Here is a 23,193-nt window from a genome sequence, read left to right as displayed (position 1 = left end):
CAGCAGCCTTCCAGTACCTGAAGGAGCCTACAGGAAATCTGGAGAGGGACTGGTTACACGGGCATGGAGTCACAGGACAAGGGGTGATGGCCTTAAGCTAAAAGAGGGTAGATTTAGATTAGGTATTAGGAAGAAATTCTTCACTGTGAGGGTGGTGAGGCACTGGAACAGGTTGCCCAGAGAAGGTGTGGATGCCCCCTCCCTGGAAGTGTTCAAGGCCAGGTTGGATGGGGCTTTGGGCAACCTGCTCTAGTGGAGGGTGTCCCTGCCCATGGCAGGGGTGTTGGAACTAGATGATCTTTGAGGTCCCTTCCAACCCAAACCATTCTATGATTCTATGAACTTCCTGTATGCTAGCAATGAAATGAGAGCTAGTGTTGGTGGGTTTTGGACATCCCCACAGCCCTGTCTTGAAGTGCTTTAAACTGGCCCAAACATCACAGTCTGGCTGCAAATGCCTCTAATTTTAGATTTTAGCCTCACATACATGTCTCATGATCAGAGAGTCTCAGTAGCTGCTTCAGTGGCTTCAGGGGCACTGATAGCCAAGAGAAAAGGTAGGCCTTGGAGACAAAGCCTGGATACCACATATAGGGTGCTCAAAATTAGAGTTCCTTTCTTCCTGAGAAGTGAGGCATTTGCCTAAACTTGTAAGTATTGATCACTAGTTAATTATTAAACAGTTATGTGTAAAACCAAAATATTTCTGTGGTCAAAAAGCATAGAATTGTAGCTGCAGGGAAAGTCAGTGCTGGGATTATTGCTGAAAGAGCATCTAATAGAGGATGCTGACTTGCAACATCCTTTGCAGGAAATGAGAAACAGCAGGTCTGCTGCTGGCCTGCAGACGTCGTTCTCTACAGGCAGGAGATAGGTTTGCATCCTAGTTGGGCTGATAAAAAACCAGAGTAAACAAGTTTTAAAAAAACCCAAACAACTAAAACCCAAAATATAAATTCTCTACTTCTTGAAGGAAAATAAAGTGCAGAGTATTTACTGTGTTCCTCCCTCCCTCCCATTCTTTCTCACTCCAGTCTTCTAATGCTCACAGGACCTAGCAGGATTTTATGTGGAAATCGTTGGGATTATCTCCCAATTTTTTCTCAGATAATTCAGTTGAGAGGTTATACAGAACTGAATGGTTTGGAGACTGGGAATCACTAAGCTAGAGGCTTTAAGATGCTCGCAGGCTCCTATCCGGACAGAACAGTTCGATATTTATTGGATGTGCTACTAATTGGCTGAAAAATCCATCTTTCCTACTTTTTTTTGTTTTTTCTCAAGGTTGTTTTCTGAGGTTTGGGAAGGGCAGGAGGGTAAGTAAGCGTCCCAGCTTTCTGAGATCTCAACCTGGCAGAAAGTACTGAAAATTGCAATGGCAACTTGCGATTTATACTACGTGTTTCCATGCGGTGCTTCCCAAGTGAACGGGGTCTTGCTGGCAATCTGCGTACTGTCCTGGGATGGGAATCCTGCAGTGGAGCTCAGCCCATGCAGTGCCTCCCAGGCAGTTCTCTGTCAGAGTAGGGGACTGTTGTGGTTTTACCCCAGCCGGCAGCTGAGCACCACGCAGCCGCTCACTCACTCCCCCCGCATCGGGATGGGGGAGAGAATTGGAAAAGTTAAAGTGAGAAAACTCGTGGGTTGAGATAAAGACATTTTAATAGGTAAAGCAAAAGCCGTGTGCACAAGCAAAGCAAAGTGAGGAATTCATTCACCACTTCCCATGGGCAGGCAGGTGTTCAGCCATCCCCAGGAAAGCAGGGCTCCATCACGGGTAATGGTTACTTGGGAAGACAAACGCCATCGCTCCGAACGCCACTGCCCCCCCCACTCTCTTCCCCCAAGCTCCTTATAAACTGAGCATGACGTCATATGGTATGGAATATCCCTTTGGTCAGTTTGGGTCACCTGTCCTGTCTGTGTCTCCTCCCAACCCCTTGTGCACCCCCAGCCATCCCGCTGGCAGGGCAGTGCAAGAAGCAGAAAAGGCCTTGGCTCTGTGTAAACACTGCTCAACAATAAGTCCATAGAACAAAATTTCTCTCTATATTATCAACACTGTCTCCAGCACAAATCCAAAACATAGCCCCACACTAGCTACTATGAAGAAAATCAACCCTCTCAGCTAAAGCCAGGACAGGAACGGTGCGTGCAGAAAGCCAGACAGCGCAGCTTGGAGAGCAGACCTGGAGATACATTTGTGTGTGTGTGTTAACCAGGGGACCTTCTCCGAATAACAGGGACAAAAGGTGCAAGTACAGATTCCCTGCCGTAGCTCGCCCCCAACAGCCATGCCTGCAAGCAGCAGACTCCTGCGGCAGTTTTGTCCCCCGTCTCTTCCGGTAACAAAACCTGCAGCTGCCAGCCCTTCCCTACACTAGCGTTTGAAACAAATAAATTGTAATGAGATGAGCTGTCTTAGCTGTTACAGTATTTACAGGATAAATAGTTTCCACTTCACAGCCATCAATACCTCCGCCCTTTAAATCCATTAACTTCCTGACTGCTATACGCTGCCTTAGTAATGGGCTGACACTGATTTAAGGCTGGAAAAACCCTGTTTAGAGCTCTGCATTAGGGAGAGTGGATGTAAATTGTGACCACACCATTTGGCCCAGGACTAAAAATGTCTGCAGGAGTGACACATTCCAAACCGTGTGTTGGGTTGCAACAGCAATGGTGCAGAATGTTTTTTCTAGTCTTAGTTGGAGAGTTAGCAGGAAACCTGGAAATGAGCGGTGTCGGCTTTCCTGAGAGTCTGTAAACTTAAAACTAGAGAAACATGGCTGGTATGGACTGCTCTGTAGCCTCATCTAAAACCTAGCTCTACCCTGGACCACCATGTTTGCAGATACTGGTGATGTTGACTCCCTGCATCAGGGAAGGTCTTCCAGAAAGATAAACAGTTTATCTGAACTGTGTTCAGTTCCTCTCTTGGACCTGTCATGGTAGCATCAAATGTTTACTATTTTTAATCTTTTGTAGCTGATTGTTTTAGGGGAATTGAAGTAGACTTCACTTATTTATTGATGGTTGGAAATGGATATCCTGCAGCCTCCCTCTTGCATTCCTAGTGTGACCGAGAGAGGAGAGGTGTAGAATCAGAATAGAGGATCTATCGCATTCAGCCTGCAAGGCTATTATTTGAGCTGTCTCAGAAATGTTTAAGTTTTTTGCTGTTGTGTTAAAGCATTGGCAGTTGGATTTTGTTAAAGATGATACAAGCAGAGAGGTTTTATGTGAATCCCACCCACATGATCTTCAGGGATTTGTATACAACAGAATATGAAGCTCCTTCTCATTTTTACATATTGCAGATTGGCCTTCTTATCTTGTGATGCAGGGTGTGTATGTATTTTGGAGCCTGGGAGGGAGGAGAGGGGAAGAAAAGAAAGAAAAAAAAAAAAAAAAAAGAGGCACATCCTTCTTATCTTCCCCTGATAGATTTTGTGTGTGTTGGTTAAAGCCTCTACAGCCAAATACAGCTCGACACTGAACGATGTAGGCTATGCAAGGACAATTTAGCTGCATACAGGCTAGTGATGGGATGCCATTTCAAACTCTCGCTGGCCTCTCCACGGCAAGAGATTCTGCGTCGTGCTGTATCCGTGGGCAGCAATTTTGCAGGTGGAAGCATATGACCCCAAGCAACTAATACAAGAGCGGCTATACTGGCTTCATCCCGCATGAGCAATCAGCACTGAACCCATCTTCTCCAAAGGCACAAACCTCATGTAATTTTGCTGCTGCTGTCTCTCTCATGAACCTTTCCTCTCCTGCTAGATTGTTTCAGTTCAGGACATAGAACAGGCAGTGAGAATATGATTTCTGAGACTGTATCCTGCAGTACACAACAAAGACCAGTCCAAATGTCGTTTTTGTTTTTTTGTTGTTTTTTTTTAACTTGTTTCCTTCCCATTATTATAGTACTGATAGGTGATTGCCAGTCTCCATCAGAAATAAGCCTCCTGATTCCATTTGAGGGAGGACCGTGTAGAGAAAATGTATGGCGAGAACTTGTGAGACGCAGCCTGTCACTTCCAGGAGGTGAGAAATAAAAGGGCAGGTTGCTCTGCAATCTGCCACCAAGTTCACTTGTGTGTGCTTTTGGAGTGAACGAGGGTGGGAAGTTTCCTACGGGGCTATTCGTGCATAAAGCAGCCAAGCGACATTGAGCATCTGTTTCATTATTAAACCATTATCATTAGCTAATTTCTCAAAGTCCAGTCAGTGGAAGAAGGGAAGCATCGTGCTTTTTGCTGTGTGTGTACCTGCACGTTACTTCATTTTCTTTTTGGATACGATTAGTCTGTACGATGGTCGTTAGCTGAAAAACAGTGAAGTCATTAAAGGGCCATAGGTGCCCTCTGGAGCCACTTGCTGTATGTTGATAAAGGAAAATGGCAGTGTAATATAAAATATAATCTGATCACCACATCTAATTACAGACAAGAGTAAGCTGCTAAAGAATGGTTCTGTAAGAATATTATAATTGTGTTCATACAGCATTTCCAACTTGAAAGCTGTGAGCAAATATCACCTAATCCTCCCAACAGCCCCTGAGGGTGGGAAGGTAAATCTATTACTGTTTATTAAGAACTTGTTTCAATTAACTTTAACCACTGTTAAAATAATTATGAATTGCTGAAAAAATTAACAGTGCTTGCCTTGCAACAATTTTGAACATCTTGGATGTCCCATTACTGAGCAGCATTTCTGGTATCTCAGATAGAAGGACATGATTTGACTGGATTAATGTTTGGAAGCATCAGAAAAATGCCTATTACTTTTTATTTCCATTAATCTTTAGTGTCTTATTAAATACTAAATATTCTTTTTTGGTAAATATTTAACAAGCTCTCTAGGGCTTTGTAGAATGTATTGTTTTCAATAAACTTACACAGCATCGTATTATTATTATTACTGTTACTATAATTTGAGGAAATATTTTTCTGTTTAGCATAAACCTGTAGATGTTAGTAGTAATGTGTCTTTTTGCAGCATAGAACCACTGCAATTTTGCTCCTTTAATTGGTAACATTCTCTCCCAGCCCCAGGCTAGGGGACAGGGGTGGAAATTGTACATAAAATCATTAAGAATAGCCCAGGCACCTGCAAGGCCCAAAATGGACAAAGCGTTGTTTTGGCTGCTTCTGGTTTTTGGGTTCTAGATGATAGTGCTCGACGTTGATCGTCTAGCTGATGGCCCCTACAAATTTCCACTGATGTCAAGTTGTGCTATGGATGCTCAAACCTTCTAGTAGAGGGAGTGGCGTTTCCTGTGAAAGGCTGCGCTTGGAAATACAATAGTTTTAAACTTTTTCCTCATCTTAGAGACTGAAGAATTCATGTTTTGTTTTATAATGTCTGTGTCTCTATGGCAGGTCAAAGATGGGGAGTCATTCCATAACCTTTGCTTTGGTTTTTGTTGGCTTCTTTTGGCAATGGTCGAAGCTTTATTCCAGATTTATACCTAATGTATAGGCTAAAAAATTGAATATTCTGTGCTTGGAGGAGAAAATGGAACATTTTTATTAGTTGCATGAGAACTTGGCTTAGCTTAAGCCTGTTCAGACTTCTGAGGATTTATGCCCTGGGCAATCTCGCTCTCTGAGAGAGGGGGGGAAAAAAAAAAAAAAGCCATAGTTTGAGGTTTTTTATTATTTATGTATATTATCATGCATATTTATAATCTTTTTGGAACTGTCCCCTCCATGCAGAAACACGCTGCAAAGTTGTAGAGTGTGTACCATATTCTGTAGCTTTCTCAGTGAATGTTTTCTATGTCGTTTTGTTATATAAAACTCCTGGATTTGACTCAATGCTTAAATAGTTGTCAGGTGCTTGCAATAGATGGCTCAGTGTCTTGTGCCCCTTTTCTGCTCATGTATGCTGAATGAAAAGCTGCTGTTTGTCACTTGTTTGGCAGACTCTCGGTGCCCATACGCAGCTTGCATTAATGCTAATGGGAGCTGCATACACACTGAAGAGCTAAAAGAGACAGGTTCTTCCTTAATCTACACTATCAGCTGGTGAATACCTTGTCATAGTACCCAAGGTGGCCTTTCCCTGCCCAGAAATCCAGTCTACCGTGCCCTTATTGCTTAAACTGCATCTAGAGGCTAATCGGATCCCTCCCCTGTTCTGACAGGTGAAATACGGGGTAGTGTAGGAAAGACAAAGCTTGAACGAGCAGTGACAATCAAGTAGGCAAATGGTGCGTGCAGAAGATCACTAGGTCTTTCTTCCATTGGCACTGGCAATCGCTGGGTTCGGGTAGGTGCTGGGCAAACATCAGCCTGGTGCAGCTGAAGGTACCTGCGGCAAACGGTCTGTCCAGGGAGGTTTAATGAGAGATCATCAAAGGTGAAGGGCGAGCAAGCAGCTGATTCTTCAGCAGCACTGGGCTCTCCTGAACTCCTCTCGCTTTCCTTCTTCTTGATCTTTTTGTCTTTTAAAATAATCTCTTACTGTATGTCCAACAGTTAAGAATTGCCTTTTCTTCTTCCATGTCTCACAATAAAATGCCAAAGGATTTGGGACCAGGTGGACGTTCTGCCAGAAGCTGCTTGGAAGCGGAGTCAGCACTTTTCGCCTGAGTGGTTCTCTTCCAATTTTGTTTCCCCTACCAGCTTCCCTCTGAAACGTCTCCTCCCTCCTCGATACAATACATTGGTTTGAAGTTTGGTCATTTTTGTACTTCACCTGGATTTCCTTTTTATGACAATTGTAGCTGTTCAGAGCAAATTAAAGTGATTTGGCTTTTTGGTGGCTTTTCTTTTTTATTACTTTGTCTTTGGAGGCACTGATTGAGACTCCCAGCTCAGGCTCTAGGCATGCTTTGTGTGCTGCCTGCTCCTATTCTTTTTCTTGTCCTGATGTGGTCTTGTAGCTCTTGCATGCCTGAGCAGCCCTAGAGTTGCTTTTTCCTTAGCCAAAGTTGATTACAGCAATTTTGGAGACAGTCTATTTCATTGCCCCTCAGCCAGCCTGAGCGTAATCCTCCCAGTGGAACTGCTGACCTGCTTTGTATGGACTGGCTGGCAGAGACAGGAACTGTGGGTCTTCATCAGCTGTCGTGCACCTTTTACAGATTAACCTCTGCTCTCTTCCTATGACATTATTTTGTAGGCATGTTGACAAGCTGCTTTGATAATAAGGAGTAGGTGTGTATTAACTGGGAAAATGCTTTGGCTCACCTTCACTTACTGTATGAGCCAATTAGGCAGCTGCCGCCTCCTTCTAACTGGGATCTAGGTGAATAAAGCTGACGGTTAACTATAGGTGGCAGCAGCTTTCTAATGCTGTTATTATCTGTGCATGTTGTTCAGTTTCTCCAAAGCGGAGGCGATGCTTCATTCAGACCTCAGCTCCTATGCTTCTTTGTTTAGCTGAATCTTTCTAGCTTAAGCTTTTGTAGGAAGAAACCTAGCTAGCTTGACAAGTCATTACTATGAGAATTTTCCATCTGCAGAACAGCAGGTGCTCTAATTGTCACACTCCTTGATATTTATTAATTTTGTAACTTATACCTATTTCCAGAGCTACAATTCCAGAACTACAATATTTAAGAAGATTTCTGGCTGCCTTCTCTGCTGTGCTCTTACAGGTTTTCTTGAACTTGGTAGAGATGTATAGCGTTCTATACCAGCATCGTACTAGTGCTGAGTTCTCTGTAATCATCCCGTGAACTGCCTTGCTACAGCAGAGCAGCAGCCTCCAAGCTGCAATCGGCAGGCCCCTGGGGACCCGTGTGCTACTTTGGGGGGCAGGGGGGTCTGTTAAAAGCAACTAAGAAAAATCATTTGCCCGTGGACTTAGGCTTGCTTATAAGGTTCTGCACCCTGCCTGGAAAATGCCTTCAGGGGTCTGTAAATTGCAAAGGGCTGAAAAACACTGAGTAATATACTGTAAAGAAAAACAAACCTGTACACTAGGAATCACCTAAACCTGTCAGTATTAATGCTATAAATAGGAACATTTTGGACAGCGAAGCACAAGCACTTCTCTTAACTGTGCTGTAATATATTGGTTTGCGAGAGTTGTGGCAAATGTGGTGATAGATGTTCTGCTGAAACAGAAGAAACATGCCTCTGTCTTAAATCCCTTGAATTGAAAACCAAATTAACTTCCGGTTTTATTTGCTAGATCACAGCTTTGCACTTGTCCTCGCACCTGATTTTTCTTACACTTGCTGTAGGCTGCTTCTTAGTCTGGTGGGTAAAGTTCCCCGAGCAGCGTCTCTGATAGTGAAATAGGGACTGCAGCAGGCCATTTCAAAAGTCTCGTACCTGAAGCTACCTGAAGGCGTTTTGAGAAAATTAAATACTCAGGAAATGACGGTTTGTCAAAAGAGAAAGGTTTGCAGTATGGAAACTTTCATGGGAAGAGTATCCTGTTTCCAGGAAGGAATTTCAAGTAAAACTCAAGAAGCTCCCTCCCATGTTCAGTACTGTCACTTGAGATGTAAGAGATCAGACTTCAGCTTCTTCCTCTCCCTGAATTAAGACCAGGGCTTGAACTTCATTTTTCCCATACTAGGTGAGAGTCCTACCTGATGACTTGGCAGCTTTTAGATGGGGGCTTTTTTGCTCAGTCTTTCTTGGAGCAAAACGTGAAAAGCTTTGTGGTTTCGTTCAGAGAGGGAACAGGAGAATGTATGAAATCTTCAAGTGGCGTGGGATGAATAAACCATTGCCACTCACCTGGAGACATGACACATGTTGCCATCTGGATGACTGTTGACTTCTGTAGGCTTTCCTTCAGTATTCTGACAGGTGAGCATGTGCTTGTCCTGCAAAGAGCATTGGTGACTTTCCCCATAAGGATCTTGGTGTTAAATGCAGCTGCACAGCTTTTAATACGCAGGATAACTGGTTAAAGCTAGTTTAGCTCTCATCTCTGCATAGTACCAATTAAGGTACTGAGAAATTAAATCAAACCATTCTTGTACATCTGAGAGGATAATGCTTCCCATTCCAAGGGGCTGGGTCTTTCCTTGAGTCCCCAGTGATACTTTACTATGCCTTTATGTCTCATATTGCTCCGTTCACCCCCAGTGTTACACATCCTAACTTCGTCCTGCAGTCAATTAAAAAAGAAAAGTACTTGGTTTCCCAGGAGTTCAGTGTGTTCATGCAAAAGACCTTTAGCAGTAGTCCGTGAATCAAACCATCGGGTGGTAGACGTGTCTCTCTTGCCCTTATGTGCGTACATGCTCTGCAGCTTTCCACCGACCAGGAAAAAGCAGCTGCATGTCTGACCCACGATACTGCCAGTTGCTGCTGATGCCTAATGAAATGCTTCAAAGCGAGAGGGATAATGTTTTAATGTTTTGGTTTGTAGTCCAGGCTCAGAAAGCAGTGGTTGTGCATGAGACTGAGTTGATAAGCTAATACTTTTCATGTACTGGTAGAAATTGCGGCTTTTTTTTTTTTTTTTTTTTTTTTTGCAGTCGTCATTCCCTCTGTTTGTTTGTTTGCTATATACTTTTAAGGGGAGACTGTAGTGGGACAGCGGATGAATGTAACCATTAAATTTTGCTGGGAATGATGAAATGAAAGTGCATGTTATATTCAAACCTGATGCATCATTCTCCCACCTCTACCTTCCGGCCCATCACATTCCAGTCTATTTCAGAGATTTAGATGCATTTATGTCAGATTTCCCATCCCAGAATACAGTCTACATCCAATTATCAACCCTTAGGGATACATTAGATGTAACTATTATATCTTCTTCTGTCAATAAAATTATAATCACGGAATGCACAAATGTCCTGCTTTGGTTTCTAAAAGCATCACGGAAAAGAATGAGATGAAATGAAAGGGCTGTTATGCTGCATCTTACATGTGCTTATACGCAGAAGACTGCCAAAATCTCAAGCTGAGGTATGTATCTCCTCTCTCTGCTGCTGACAAATACTCGGCCCCAAACAAGCTAGTACCTGTGTAAGATCAGACAAAATTAGATGCAAAGATTAATTAGGCTTCTCCTCCATTTGTTCACGTGCCGTGTCCAGGAGAATCACGAGGGCTGGAGTGACCGCTAGAGCTTCATTTGGGACTGTCATGTACGGATTTTACAGGCCTGTCTACACAGAAATACTCGGTTAAGTGAAACCAAGTTAATGAAAGAGTTGAATTTCAGATATCTCAGAGCTCACTAAACCCCTTCAACACTCTCCTTGAGAAATAAATTGCTCTGAGTTCTCGTTAGCTTGCTCAGACCCCTTTTACTTCTGACTGAAAACATCTGTACAGGGGTTCCTTAGTTAATGCACCTTAAACTTACACCTGTACTTAATTTGGCTTAACTTGCTTAAGTTTCCCTTAATTGCAGATATACTCTAAGCGAAACAAGCCATATTTAATTAGCTCAGCAGAGTCTGGAGAGCAGTAGTCACTCTTTATCGGATAAAAGTCTTGTTCTCCCTTTCCGGCAGGCATAGTTAGTTACCTGTGTGCATGGTAAAGAAAGAATTTCATCTCTTTAAGAAAACTGCACAGCACTTGAAATTAAAGGAGTAGGGGAAAGGGAGAATTTATTCTTTAATAGTCTGCTCCAGTGTGTTTTTGCACCTTCATTTAAACTTTCTGGTGTTGACTACTGTCAGAGATGGAGGAGAAGGCTAGACGATCTCTTGCTGATTCAGGAACACGGGAATTTCCGTACTCTGAGCTAAGCCTCTGTGGCAGCGCTAACAGCATCTCTTTCAGCCAGTGCATAAAACAGAATTTCATTTTCTAATACTTCTAACCCAAACATTTCAACAGCCAAAAATACTCATTTGAAATACCAGTATCTGGCAATTTTAATTCTCAGTTTTTAAGCTGGAGCTCTTATCCGAGTACCAAGGAAACAGGAATAGGAGGATGTCCTAAACCGCAGAAATACCTGAAGGCACAATGACTTGGTTAAGGATTTGGTGATCACTGCCAGTAAAGGGAAGACACATGGGCTGAGTTTGATTTGTGGGTGGGTTGTTTTTGGTTTTTGTTTTTAAAAAAAAGGCAACCAAACACAAAGTTCTGTTTCCCTGGAAAGTAATTAAGGTTTGGACACCCCCCAGCCTTCAAGAGGAAAACTTTCTTGTCCATGTATCAACTTAACAGCTCATACCTTGCCACAACTGAAAGAGGTGCTAACAGTTGCTGTACTGTGTAATATCCAGGAGAAATGTTTACCTAGATTCAGAAACATACTGGGATATCAGTGGGATTTGTGCAGTTGCTCGTACATAGGCTGAATGGAAGAGATGGGATTTTAGGAGGGATCAGGAACATAAATCTGGTGGTTAATGTTTTAGGAGCATAGAGTTTAATAGGTAGTCAGATTTTCAATTCAGTTCTCCCATGGGATTATATTCACCAGAAATTTTGCTGAGAGATACCACAGTGAGCATCTGTAAAACTCAGACATCTATTTGATACGATTGACAAACTTGCAAGGATTGAGCAGTACTAAATTTCATCCCTGTTTGTTACAGCTTAAAGGGTTTGTTATCAGTAAACCAGGCACAGGTTTAGGACTGGACAAAGGAAATTTTAAAATGAGGAGACTTCCATCTTTTGTTTCTAAATTGCCCTGTTGCTGTACACCATTGCCATATTGAGGTGGAGGAGCTATCACTATCAAAAACTGTGAGCATATCCTTCCAATTATCACTGTTACACTCTTCGAAGGTACTGCTATTTGTAAAATCACCAGCATTTCTTTAAGATGAAGATTAGTTGTGTGTTTACTTAAAACTTCCTTGCAGAAATTGCTTTCCCTGGTCTGTATGTGCATGCATGTCTGCACACCCGTATGTTATATAAAATAACCCTCTGCTTTGGAAGGGTACTCTTTTTTAGCCTTTTTCCTTTCTGTGACTCTTAATTTACAGTGTCCTGTGGGATGTTTGTGCTTCAGTAGATGACTGCAATATAATTTCAGGAAGAAAACAAATGAGACTTGGAAGCAGCAAAGCAGATCCGGTTGCAGGAGGACGGATAACAAAGGAAAAGTGCTGAAAAAATGCTCTCCTGCTTTCCGCCTTTGGAGGGCTATATAATTTATAACTGTTCTCTGCAAAGTGTCTGAGGCAGTGCCAGGTGGTGGGGAGTTAAATTAACCCCTGTGGCGTGTAGTTATCGGCAGAGGCCAGACCTGTGGATCGATACCTCGGTGCAGTGACTCACTGCATCAACTGGGGAAAGTGAATCCGTAAGCTCCTTATTTCTCCATTCTTTTAATCGCAGGGCTGTGTCTGGCTGTGATGAAGATGGAGCAGACGCAAATGTCTGATGCTTGAAGCTCTTTGATTTCTGAGTTGATGGGGTGAAGCCAATGAAAAGCTGAGAGAGACTCAGCTGATAGTGTGTTGCCTTTTTCCAAGTCCCCTCAGTCCCCATTCTCCTTTTTCTTCCCTCTTTCCCCACAGATCTGATTACACTCAGTAGCTGCATGGTCTGTGCTTTGCCTGACCGACACAGATAATTTCTAGCATCACTAGTTAAGCCTATTTTTTATTATTATTAATAATAAAGGCTATTTTAGTCTTGCTTAAATGGATTAGCCTTGCCTCTGCCTGCTTTTTGATTGTTTTTGCTGCTGGGGGCTCACTCTTCCAATGAGAGTTCTTGCAGATAGAGTTATTGCCAAGCTGGTCTGTCGCTGAGGCATACCTAATATGGATCAGACCGGGGGCCAGTGTAATTGGGTTTTCAGAGAGCTACTGCACCAGGAGAATGTGTCTCACTCCAAGAATGAGAATTTTCGTTGTAGCTGTGGAAGATACTTGCACAGCTGTCGAGTCAGCCGCCTCAGTTCACGTGCCCTCGAGCATTGTGGGTGCACCCATTTTCTGCATGCAACCCCCTGAATTCGTGCTTGTTGACAGCTGAGTCTTCATGCTTCCCTGAAGACCGCATGTGTCTTCCAAATCTATTACCACCCCCTCCACCTCCTTCTTTAAAAAAAAAAAAATAAATCAGTTACATTTAAAAAAATCAGTTACATTTTTCCCTGTTAAATTTTTCTAAACTCAGAGTCACCCATTAATTTCCCATATAGAGTGCACTGGTAAATCAAGTAACATGTTTTTCCCTAGCTGCACCCACTCCCTACAGGCTTGGAAGATTGGCATCTGTAGCCACCACCTAACAGAAAAATAAACAGGATCAAAGAACTGCAACCAGTTTCTTATAAAGCCAAGTGTAACATGCCCATCAAACCACCCCCCTTCCTTCCCCTCACAATAAGTGAATTATTTTTGCCTTTTGAACAATGACAGGGGTCACTGGCCTTAAAACTAGTTGTCCCTCAGCTGAGACTTGAAGCAGTTTCAAGATAAGCTTTTAGTTAGGCTTTTAGTTGAACAGTGGTAGCTGTGGATGGGTACATTGGGTGATTGATTTCCGTGATTAATGAAGGCTGAATTTACAGTGGCTCCTCAGCTTAATAGCTAAACTTTTGACTATTGTTCTAAAGCTTCTTCTGTCCCTCAACTTATGTTCTGACTTCTGACCTTGCTTTCTAGTTCAGTTCCTGTCCTTGTCCTGCATCCAGTTGCAGCCATTGATCCTAACCACTGGGCATGACTGTTCATGCCCTGGTCTTTCTTTTAAAAAAATCATCTGACCAGGACTGAGCTTTCCTGGTATCCTACTGCTTTATTCTCAACCCATTGTCATCCTCTCCCAGCCGTGGAGAGTAAATACCTATGTGCAGATTTCTGCATCGCTGTTCCTAGCATAGCCGGGGACATTCCTGTGTAACAATGGGAGGTATTATTTATCTCAATATGCTGACCGTCTTGTCCAAATTGGTTGTCCCCATCTGTGTTCTCCCCAGCTTCTTGCACGTGGTCAATTATCCCTCAGCTCTCTTCCTTTTTATTCATGTATGAAGGCACATTTTAATACTTACTTAATTGACGTCAAATAAAAATGACTCTTATGCTGAAATAAGAATGTCTAGAGAGGGATTTTCTCCCCTTAGTTTTACTGGGAAAAACATTAGGTAAGACCTTCGCTAGACAAGTACATGTTGGTTTGAGATATTTTGATTGGAAAATGTCTGTATGAGCTTGAACAGAAATAACGAGTTTTAATTCTTACAACTTGTACTTCAATGCAAGTTTGTTTATGGTCCCCAGACGCTGGGTGAGGTTCATGTGAAAGACTCTCAGGGTGAGTTTGTGGGTCTTTGAGCTCTGATGACAACACGATGCTTCATCTCAGCCGTAACAGAAAAGTAACTGTGATCATGAGAATTGTGTCAGCCACAGGCGAAGGGCTAATACTGCAGCAGAACTGCATTAAAGACATTTTCTTTGGCTCACTGGCCCTTGAGGAGGAATTGTAAACAAGCCACTGCATGGAAGCCAGTACACAAACAGGTAGACAGTAGCTGATATTGTCTGGATCCTGCAGATGGGAAGTTAGTGGCTTTACTGCTGTACTTCTGGCTTGGCATTCGTTGTGCTTTGTGCATCAGCACAAAGATTCTCGCAGAGCAGGAGTGACTGAGATTGAAAAGGTATTGATATGAAATAATGGGGAGCAGAATCAGGTGCAGAAAAGGGGGAGGAAGGATCAGTATTCCCTTTCTTCATCCCAGCAGGATTTGTGTTTGGAGGACTGTCAGGAGAGTTGTGAATGAGTTTTCCACAGACTGACTCCAACTAGCTAGGTGAGGTCACTGGGCTTTTGAAATACTTGAGGTAGTGGTTTTAAACAAGTGACTACCTCAACACAAACAGGAATAAAGCAATCTTGTATAGTCTTGGTCATACAGTGACTACTTTGTTCTGCCTTCCCTGCTCACAGTGAAATGACTTGGCTTCTTAAATGGGAGACTTTGCATCCCTTCGTGGTCATCCACCCTATCTGAAGTCTGCCTGAGTCTGCATTGCAGATGCTCTGTGCTTCTATTCTTCCAGAACTGAATTGATATTTTCAGGTTTTAGAGTGAAAGTATTGAAGCTTTGGTGAAAACAAATAGCTGGAATCAGAAAAATCTTTTGATTTAACCCTGACCCTGCCAGCATGTGGTCCTGTGCAAGTGACTGAGGGGAAACTCCCTGCATCCCAGTTGATGCAGAACGAGCCAGCAGCTGGGAAGCTTGCTGAAACCGGATGCCTTGTGGTAGCAGTGCCATGGTTACAGTTGTACGCTGAAGGGAGTTTTAATTGGGATGTATTTTTTCCCTTTTGAAAGAAGGTGACTAGCCAGGGACAGATTACACATAGATTTAGTTCTTGTGTTCGCAAATGTTTCTCTGTAATTGTTGTTTGGCTTTTTTCTTTATAAAAGTTTAATATGAAGTCACTGAGTTTGGGTTAAGGCTGAATTATGTATTTCTTAGCAGTCCTGGTTTTCATTATTGACCAGAGAATTTACAAAGATACATTGCCCCCGTCTGTGAGGATCCCTCAGAAGTGCATCTTGAGTAAATTGGCCACGGTGTATATATAATTTTTTTTCTGCTGGATTTAGGATCATCTTTTGTTTGTGTGCATTGTATATAAACTTAAGTGCTGGAGGGTTGGAAACAGACAAGATGAATGGGTCATTTGTATGAACTGGCAAACACAAGATTTCCTCCTTCACACACTATGCCTCTCTGTTAAATGTTCTGCTATAACAAAGAAAGATGAGATGTTTGGTCTGTGTGGTGTATGAAGGCTTTCTCAGAGGCTAAGCACTTCAAATAAGTAAATAAAGCAGAAGTTTCAAGTACAGACCTTACTTGTGAAGCAGAATGATGCTACACATGCATCTAACACAAGCCTGCAAAAGTAAGGAAACGAAAAGCGGAGTCCTGGTTAGGTGGTTAAATAGCAGCTTTCCAACAGTGGCTCAGAGCCCTTTGCCATCACCATACTCCTGGTGGATTATACTGGAGGTGGGGTACAGTCACTGAATCCAACTGCTTCAAAACAGGTTTGGGGTTTTTTGCTTTCCTTCTAACAGGAGCAAAAAGGGGGAAACCCCATCCTTTACCAACTCTTTCGTGCAAAGAGCAAGTGCCTAAAAGTGTTAAACGTTGCTCTTATTTTCCCCTCTTTCCTATCTCTCCTTTCCTACTTCATATTTGATTTGTGGCGAGACAGGGTCAGTCAGACCCATTGCTTCCCCCCATGAAATATTGGTGTCTTTTTGTAGTGCAGAGGAGAGCTGCTTGGGCGAGGGGAAACCTGTGGCCCCAGCTCTGCACACCTATTTTTGTCTGCCCACAAGCTCCAAGAGGAGGGTGTTGGTCATACCTAGGCCCGAAATAAAATGCTTTTTCCCTTGGGGACCTTGCCCTGAATCACCAGAACGGTTCCACGTTGCCCTAGACCTGCCTCAGAAGGACACCGCCGCACTTTGGAGCAAGGCCACAGTCTTGCTGACTGTGTGGGAGCCAAGTTTCCCACTGCGGAGGTATAGCTGCCTCTCAAGAGGAACATAGCAGCTGTTTTATGACAACACTATTCGACAAAACTACTTTTGCTAATGGTGAAGGGTTGCATTTCAGCATAGTATTAGTATTTCTTCCCAAACATGAAATGTAAGTGCAGCCTATATATTTCCTGGGTACTGATGAGAGAGTAACTCACACGGACTAACTTTCTGCACTGAAGAACACTGGCAATGGGCTGTGAAATAAAGGAGGTTTTGGGGTTGTGCAGCTCAAAGTAATGTATTTCATAGTAGGACGCGTAGTGTCTCTGGGAGTTGCACGACATTGCATGGACCAAAGGTATATTCGTGGACACATTGTGGGCAGCATCATACCTTCCACATCATGCGCTGTTCTGTCTCCCCACCTGCAAATAAGCTTTTTTAGCCTTTGTGGCTTTAAGTATCTGGTAGTTTGAGATGACTTATCTGCAGTTGGCGTTGTTTTGTTGGCAGCCTTGTCGGAGAGCAGCTGTTCTTCCCTCCCCATGCTATCCCAACCCACTTGCATGTCAACTGCAGGGTACTGTTGTCTTATCAGTCATCTTGGAGAAGGGGTGGTTTGAATTATTTTCACCAGAAACTTTGTGCCTGCTACAGTTTTCAGTGAGAAAAATGTTCATAATTCCGCCATAGATAGAAAAAGGTACTGCCTTCTCCCTTGCGATGTCCAGTAGCAACAAGATGCTTCAGGATGTATTTTCTTACCCTTCCACCTCAGAGGCTGGCTGGTCGATTTGCCGAGTTGTGTAAAAAGACAAGGTGATGACCATATGCCTGCATTGTTCTCCTCTGACTGTGTTTCCATTCCTTGTGTTCTTCTAAGGATTAAATTTGCACACAGCTCAGTATGCATGTTATTTCCTGCTTCCCGCAGATGTGAGCCCAGCAGAATAATACATATGACCCAGGTGTCTGGATACCCTGGTAACAGGACCTAGATGGGTGAGTTGTATGCTGGATGCCCCAAAATCTCACATTTTCACATATCTGATCCAGTAATTTGTGAAATGCCTGTGAGTCCAGAGCCTGTGAGATGTGAGCTTTACGAGGTGATAGTGCTCACCAGAGAATAGCTTACAAGAGGATGAGAGCTTTCTCGGAGAGAAAACATTGGGAAAGGAGCATGTGCAGTATATTATCATGCTCAGTAGGAACACAGATTTTCTGGAAATTTGAGCTAAGTAGAGCTAGAAGTCAGATGTGTTAAGTCATCCAAACAGGGTTATGTCACCTGGTTGGGGATCTTACGACAAGCTGAGCCACATGGATTTTTAACTCATCACAAGAATCAGGACTTACACTTTAATAAATAACTTGCCAATGGCTTAATTTTGATTAAAGGTGTTTCTTTTGCCATCTTTGAGGTCAGCAGGGGCTAGGAAGAAAAAGGTATAAAATGGAGGCACTTGGAGCAGTAGATTGAGTCAAACATAACACAGGTAGGTAGCATGCCTCATTTAGAAATCAGGGTGTGCTTAAGTCGCAGACTGCAGCAGTCGCTCTATTGCCAGTTCTAGGCTTCTCTTGAACATACTGCCAGATAATCAGTTACTGCCAGCAGAGAGCTTAGAGCATGACTTGCAGGCTGAACATCGTGATGAGGCTGGTATGCATCACGCTGTCTGCTGGTATGAAGACATTATGGTGTAGAGTAGAGTGATCCCAATTACTCCTCCTCCCTTACTGCCCTACTTCTGAAATTAAAGGCTGCTGCTCTAACCACGGTTCACTCTGATTCTTCTCCATGTGGATTTCAGGACATTCGCATATAATTGTAAGATAAGGTTTTATTTCATGCCAGCCACCTGCATTATCCTGCTCTTGTGAGCATCACCAGTGAAAACCACCAGTTGGACTGTAATCTACACAAAACCTCAGCAGGTAGTGGCACTCCTGCCACTCTGTTCAGGCAGGAATGTCATCCGCCAGCAGCATCTTCATTCTTGTTTCTTGAGATGCTGTTGATCTAGCTGGGGCTACACAGCAACAATGAAAATCTCAGGAAGAGCAGAAGGTTTTAGGCAAGTTTTCAGCAGAATGATAGAGGTTTGGCTTAACTGGTGTTCAAATGGCTTGTCCTGCTTCCCTTGCATCTCAAGAGTTTCCTTGCTTTGTAATATGAGACAGCTAGGCTTGAAGTTAACCCCCAGGATTTTGGGGTTTGGGGACTTTTTCTTCCCCTGGCAAACTCATGAGGAAAGATTCATCAGAAGTATTACCCATTGGCTGTCACTTAGTAGAAACTATAATGGTAGGTGATGGTAATAGCATTGGTTTGAAATTAGTAGGGAAACGCAAGTCTAGCATATGGAGATCTAAAATCTATGGAGTGATGGAGCTGAGGAACATGAGGCGTTCAACTAGTTTTTGAGTTGAGGGCTCAGAGTTCAGGTTTTACAGCATCAAGCTGTCTTGGAATTTGGCTGCAGTAAGCAGTTAGTGCTTCAATAGAGAAATTTCTAGCTAATCTTTTTTTCCTACATTTGCTGGGCAGACTGCACTGAGTCAGCTCAGCCCGGTCCCCACTGTGCAGCGGCTGCAGCCAGTCTCACTCCATCACTTTTAATGAAACTGAGTCTCTGTGGTTTTCACTAATTTACTCATACGCAAGAGAAATGAGGAATTATTTTCCTGTCTCTCTCCGATAATGAATGAGATATGAAAGAGCTTCATGGCCAGTAAGCACCCTGGAGGGACTTGAGTTTGTCAAAACGTGCAAGGCGTCTTCATCAAAGTAACAAAATGATTTTCTTTCCCCTTACTCTATGAAGTGCAAATTCACATGACAACAGCCAGAAACGTGCCAGGTTTTGCTTAGACAATGGAATTGACTTTGAAAAACTGAACATGTGGCAAAACTGATAACATCTTTTGCATCGGTATTTTTCAGAGGTGTATCATGCAATAATAAACACTTGCCTGAGGCAGACTTTAACGTGGGGCTTTTGCTGTACTCTGGCTTGGTGTCTGCACTGTGAACCCCCACTTGCACAATATAGTGTGGTGCTCTCAGAGCACAGCATGGGCAATAAACATGTTTCCTTCAAGGGATGTGTCAAATTTTGTTTACCAAGAATTCCCATTTCTGTTTGCTGCCCTCCTCAAATGTACTTTGTATACATCAGAAGGACAGAGATAAGAGTTTACAGAAGATTAAACAGGCACAAACACATTAAGAGAGACAGTAAGGGATGCAAATTGTTAAACAAAAATATTAAAGTCCACTTTAGATGTCTTCAGGGCTTTTCAGTACCCAAGCTTAATAAAATTAACCAACTATTGCAGCTTAGCTTCTGTGCTTAGCGTTGCTATCAAAAGCAATCAATAGGAAATCCAGCCTTATATGGTATGGTTTTGGGGTACAAATTGTAGGTTCCGCTCTGCAGTGGACAACAACTCCCCAGGAATATTGTCAGCCATGCAATTTCAACAAGGTGACTTATTCCGTTGCTCCTTAGTGCACTCCTGTACTTCAACCCTTTCTAAAATGCAGTCGTCTTTGAAAGGAAGAGTAAATAATTTGAACTATTACTCTGGTTTCATATGTAAAAACAGACAGCGTTGGTAGAAGTACAGACCTTGAAAAGTGAGCTGAACACTTGTTAGTCCAAGGATTAAATTAGCTGTCCAAGAGAGAATTATCGCCCTACTAACCTCCCATTAAAATCTGAAGGGGTACAAATATTTTTTGCTGTTTGTTGAACATATGGTTATTCAGTGGTGACAAATATTCACTGAATGTACTATTTAAACAATATTGCATATTAATTGAATATTGTGTCAGTAGCGTGCAATTTTAGAGTCTCTCGGAAGACCTCTCTCTTGTACTCACTACTTCACTTTGATTTCAGCATTTCCTGGGCTCTTAAGCATTTGTAATACATCAATTCCCATGGAGTTCCCAACTTTTCATCCCCCCAGGGAGCCTGTGACTGTGGTGGAAAAGGGGAGTATCTTGGTGCTGAGGTCTTTGTCTTCTGGATGTATGCTAGTGGGGTGTGATGCTATTTCAGATTTGTCCATTTTTTGTGATTTTATTGCTTGTACCAGGTAGAACCTGCAGGCTCCAGGACATTCAGGAGCCTGTTGTGGTGCGTGCTTTGCACGCTCATGATAAGACACAGTTTCTGGTCCAAAGAGCTTGTCTGTGTTCTAAGATGAAACCCATCACGTGAATGCAACAAGGAAGCAGATGAGAAAAATTAAGATAACGATGGGAGAAACACCTCAATATGTGGACTGTCTTCCTGCATCTTTCGCCAGTTCAAAATCCATTTTTTATATGACTGAACTATCAATAATATTCAACCCCATTCGCAAAGAGGAGCGTGTCTCCAGTGCCTCCTTCTGTATGTGCAACAACTAGCGTCCCAGCAGTTCGTGTCCTGCAGTCTGTGGCCCTCTAGAATGGAGCGTACAGCACAAGCTCTTCTGAGGAGAGCTGAGTGACATCAGGTAACATGAAGGAAGCTCCATTGCTCCTGCAATTTATTAGCTTTCCTCTTAACCTAGCCTCATCCTAAAAAGCAGGTCTGAGGAAACAGCTCCTTTGAGGCCATTTGGGCTCTTGCGTGCTGAGCTGTGGTTGTGTCTCTGGCCCGTGGTCCTTGCGAGGGATGGCTGAGCAGCAGAGGGATCTACTGAAACAACCCCCTGCCAGCGCAGAACGATCCCTGCCATTGCTGAAGGCAACTCTAAGGAAAAGACATGGGCTGGCACATCTATATATGACTTTCTTCTGGAAGGAGCCAAGTGTGGGGGAGGCGTTTGGCCGGTGTCAGCAGCCGGACTCTCCCTGGACACCTATGCCCTATCAGTACACATCAGCAGACCGAACAGACTTGCACCTGGTGACCTTTAAGAAGTGATCTCTGAGGTTTTATTTCCCTCACAGCCAGATCCTGAGCAATAGACCTGTCACCTGTGATACCTCTTGCAAAGCTGTGTAGGTATGAGTTTGAATTCTGGTGCTCTACACGACGTCTGTAATTCATCGCTCCCTGTAAGTAAAAAGTTTGCACAGTTCCTGTGCCGAGTGAAGTTCTGTGTTAATCAGGAGCATGAAATATATCTCACCTATAGAGTTCCTCCAGATAAATATTCGAGTCATTAAGAATGCATTACATGGAGCAGAAGCTCCAAACACAGTTTCCACTGCTGTGGGTCCTTTATCAGCAGAAAGAATGATTCTAAAAATCTATTTAAAATTAACAAAAAGAATCATTAAGCAGAGTAAGATTTTTAAAAATGCACTTTCAAGCTGGGAAACCACCTCATTTAGTATAATGAGCGAGCAGATCCTTGGGCCCTGAAGAGAAGCAAATTGAAACAAAATGGCTCCAGCACTGACTTGCATAATGATGGACTGAGCACGTGTCCTGGCATGTAATGATCCCATCTTTCCCACGGGGCTTCAGAAAACAGCGTTTATTGTGACAGAAGGCTCTGGCCGGGATACTGTTTTCATCAGGAAGAAGAAAAGGCCTGGTAACAGTATGAATATGGAGTGGAAGAAGAGAAGGAGAAAAGTTAGCGAAGTTTAAGGTCACAGGCACTGGAGAGGAGAATATTGACAGTGCTCACAGGAGGAGAGCGGGATGCAGGAAAAGGGGAAGGGCTTGAGGGACAGCACATCTGGGAGGAGGGATGAGTTGGGGTGGTTGCTTCCAAAGAGCAGCCAGTTAACTGGGTTAAGAATGAACGAGTAATCCCTGGTGGGATAACTAACCCTCACATGATCCCTTCCCAGTCCTGAAACCTTCTTTCCTTCTCCTCTTTCCAAAGCAGCACAAAGATGTTTTGAGAGAGAAGGAACCGACCCACCAAAAATATAGTTGTGCAGCACCGATGGCAGCAGGTGGATGTAATTGTACCAGCCCCATGATCTTCCGCCTTTGCTGTGTAGTGAAGGGTTTCCTTAAGTGGGAGGAAGAGTAGGCCAGTTTCATCCTTGGCCTTTCTGCTGAAATGTCAGCTACAGATAAGAGAGTGTTGAATGACCACATGAGATAAAGAGTAATGAGATGTCGATGCCATCTCCTGAGAACTGGACTGGATCGGATCTCTCAACTGCTGTTTCATATTTTCTGTGCTGGTTCATAGAAGTTACTGGGCAGCTGTGAAACATAAATGGAGCAGTGGATCTCAGCTGACAGATGCTAGGATTTTCCTCTGCCACCCCCAAAATCCTTGGAGGTCTTGCTCCATTTGTAAGTTCCAACTGCTACTTAGTCTGTTCTGGCTAAGTAGGTTTAATGGGTCACTGTGCGGAATATTGCCCTGCAGAAAAATCACTTGGCCACTTCGCAGGTACAGTCTGGAGAGTGGAAGATCCTTAATTAATGACCCACTTTGTGAGGGGGGCAGTGGGATTGCTTTCTCCAGAACATCAGTCAGCTCGCCCAAATGAAGAAATGGTCACAGCATAGGTAATTTAAAGCTAGATTGCTACCTTTTACGGTAACATCGGAAAAAGTACAACTGTCCTCATTCGTGCTAGCTAAGAATTCAGGAAAAGCAAGGGACCGATGTAGCAACTGCATGCGTACTCATCAAAACTTGGTGGTCCCAGTGGAACGAGGCTGTGCAATGTCTGTTCTGCATGCAGCCTGCCTGTTGCCTGATCCGTCATCCATTCCCTTTCATCTATCATTGTGCATGGGAAGCAGGGAGGCTCTTTGCTCCTCTGTCTGTGGCTTCTGTCATTTTTTTATTATTGCACACTGTCAAAATGTTGTCTCTCCCAGCACCTCCCTT

The 23,193-nt window shown here is 43.3% G+C and overlaps 1 protein-coding gene across 2 annotated transcripts in view; it reads left to right on the top strand.

Moving 5' to 3' along the window:
* LOC129207431 (transmembrane protein 263-like) overlaps window positions 1-23,193 on the top strand; it is a 207,765-nt gene that overhangs the window by 125,000 nt on the left and 59,572 nt on the right. The window contains exon 3 of one of the 2 annotated variants that reach the window (XM_054828348.1): window positions 3,931-4,050. The exons of the other annotated variant lie outside the window; for it this stretch is intronic. Coding sequence (XP_054684323.1) covers window positions 3,931-4,050 — 120 coding nt within the window. The remainder of the gene's footprint in view (window positions 1-3,930; window positions 4,051-23,193) is intronic. 2 annotated transcript variants of the gene reach the window in all.

Source organism: Grus americana, chromosome 5, assembly GCF_028858705.1.
Source record: "Grus americana isolate bGruAme1 chromosome 5, bGruAme1.mat, whole genome shotgun sequence".
In the NCBI taxonomy this organism is placed as follows: Eukaryota; Metazoa; Chordata; class Aves; order Gruiformes; family Gruidae; genus Grus; species Grus americana.
The sequence above is the reverse complement of the archived record's forward strand: the minus strand, read 5'-3'. Positions and strand labels throughout refer to the sequence as shown.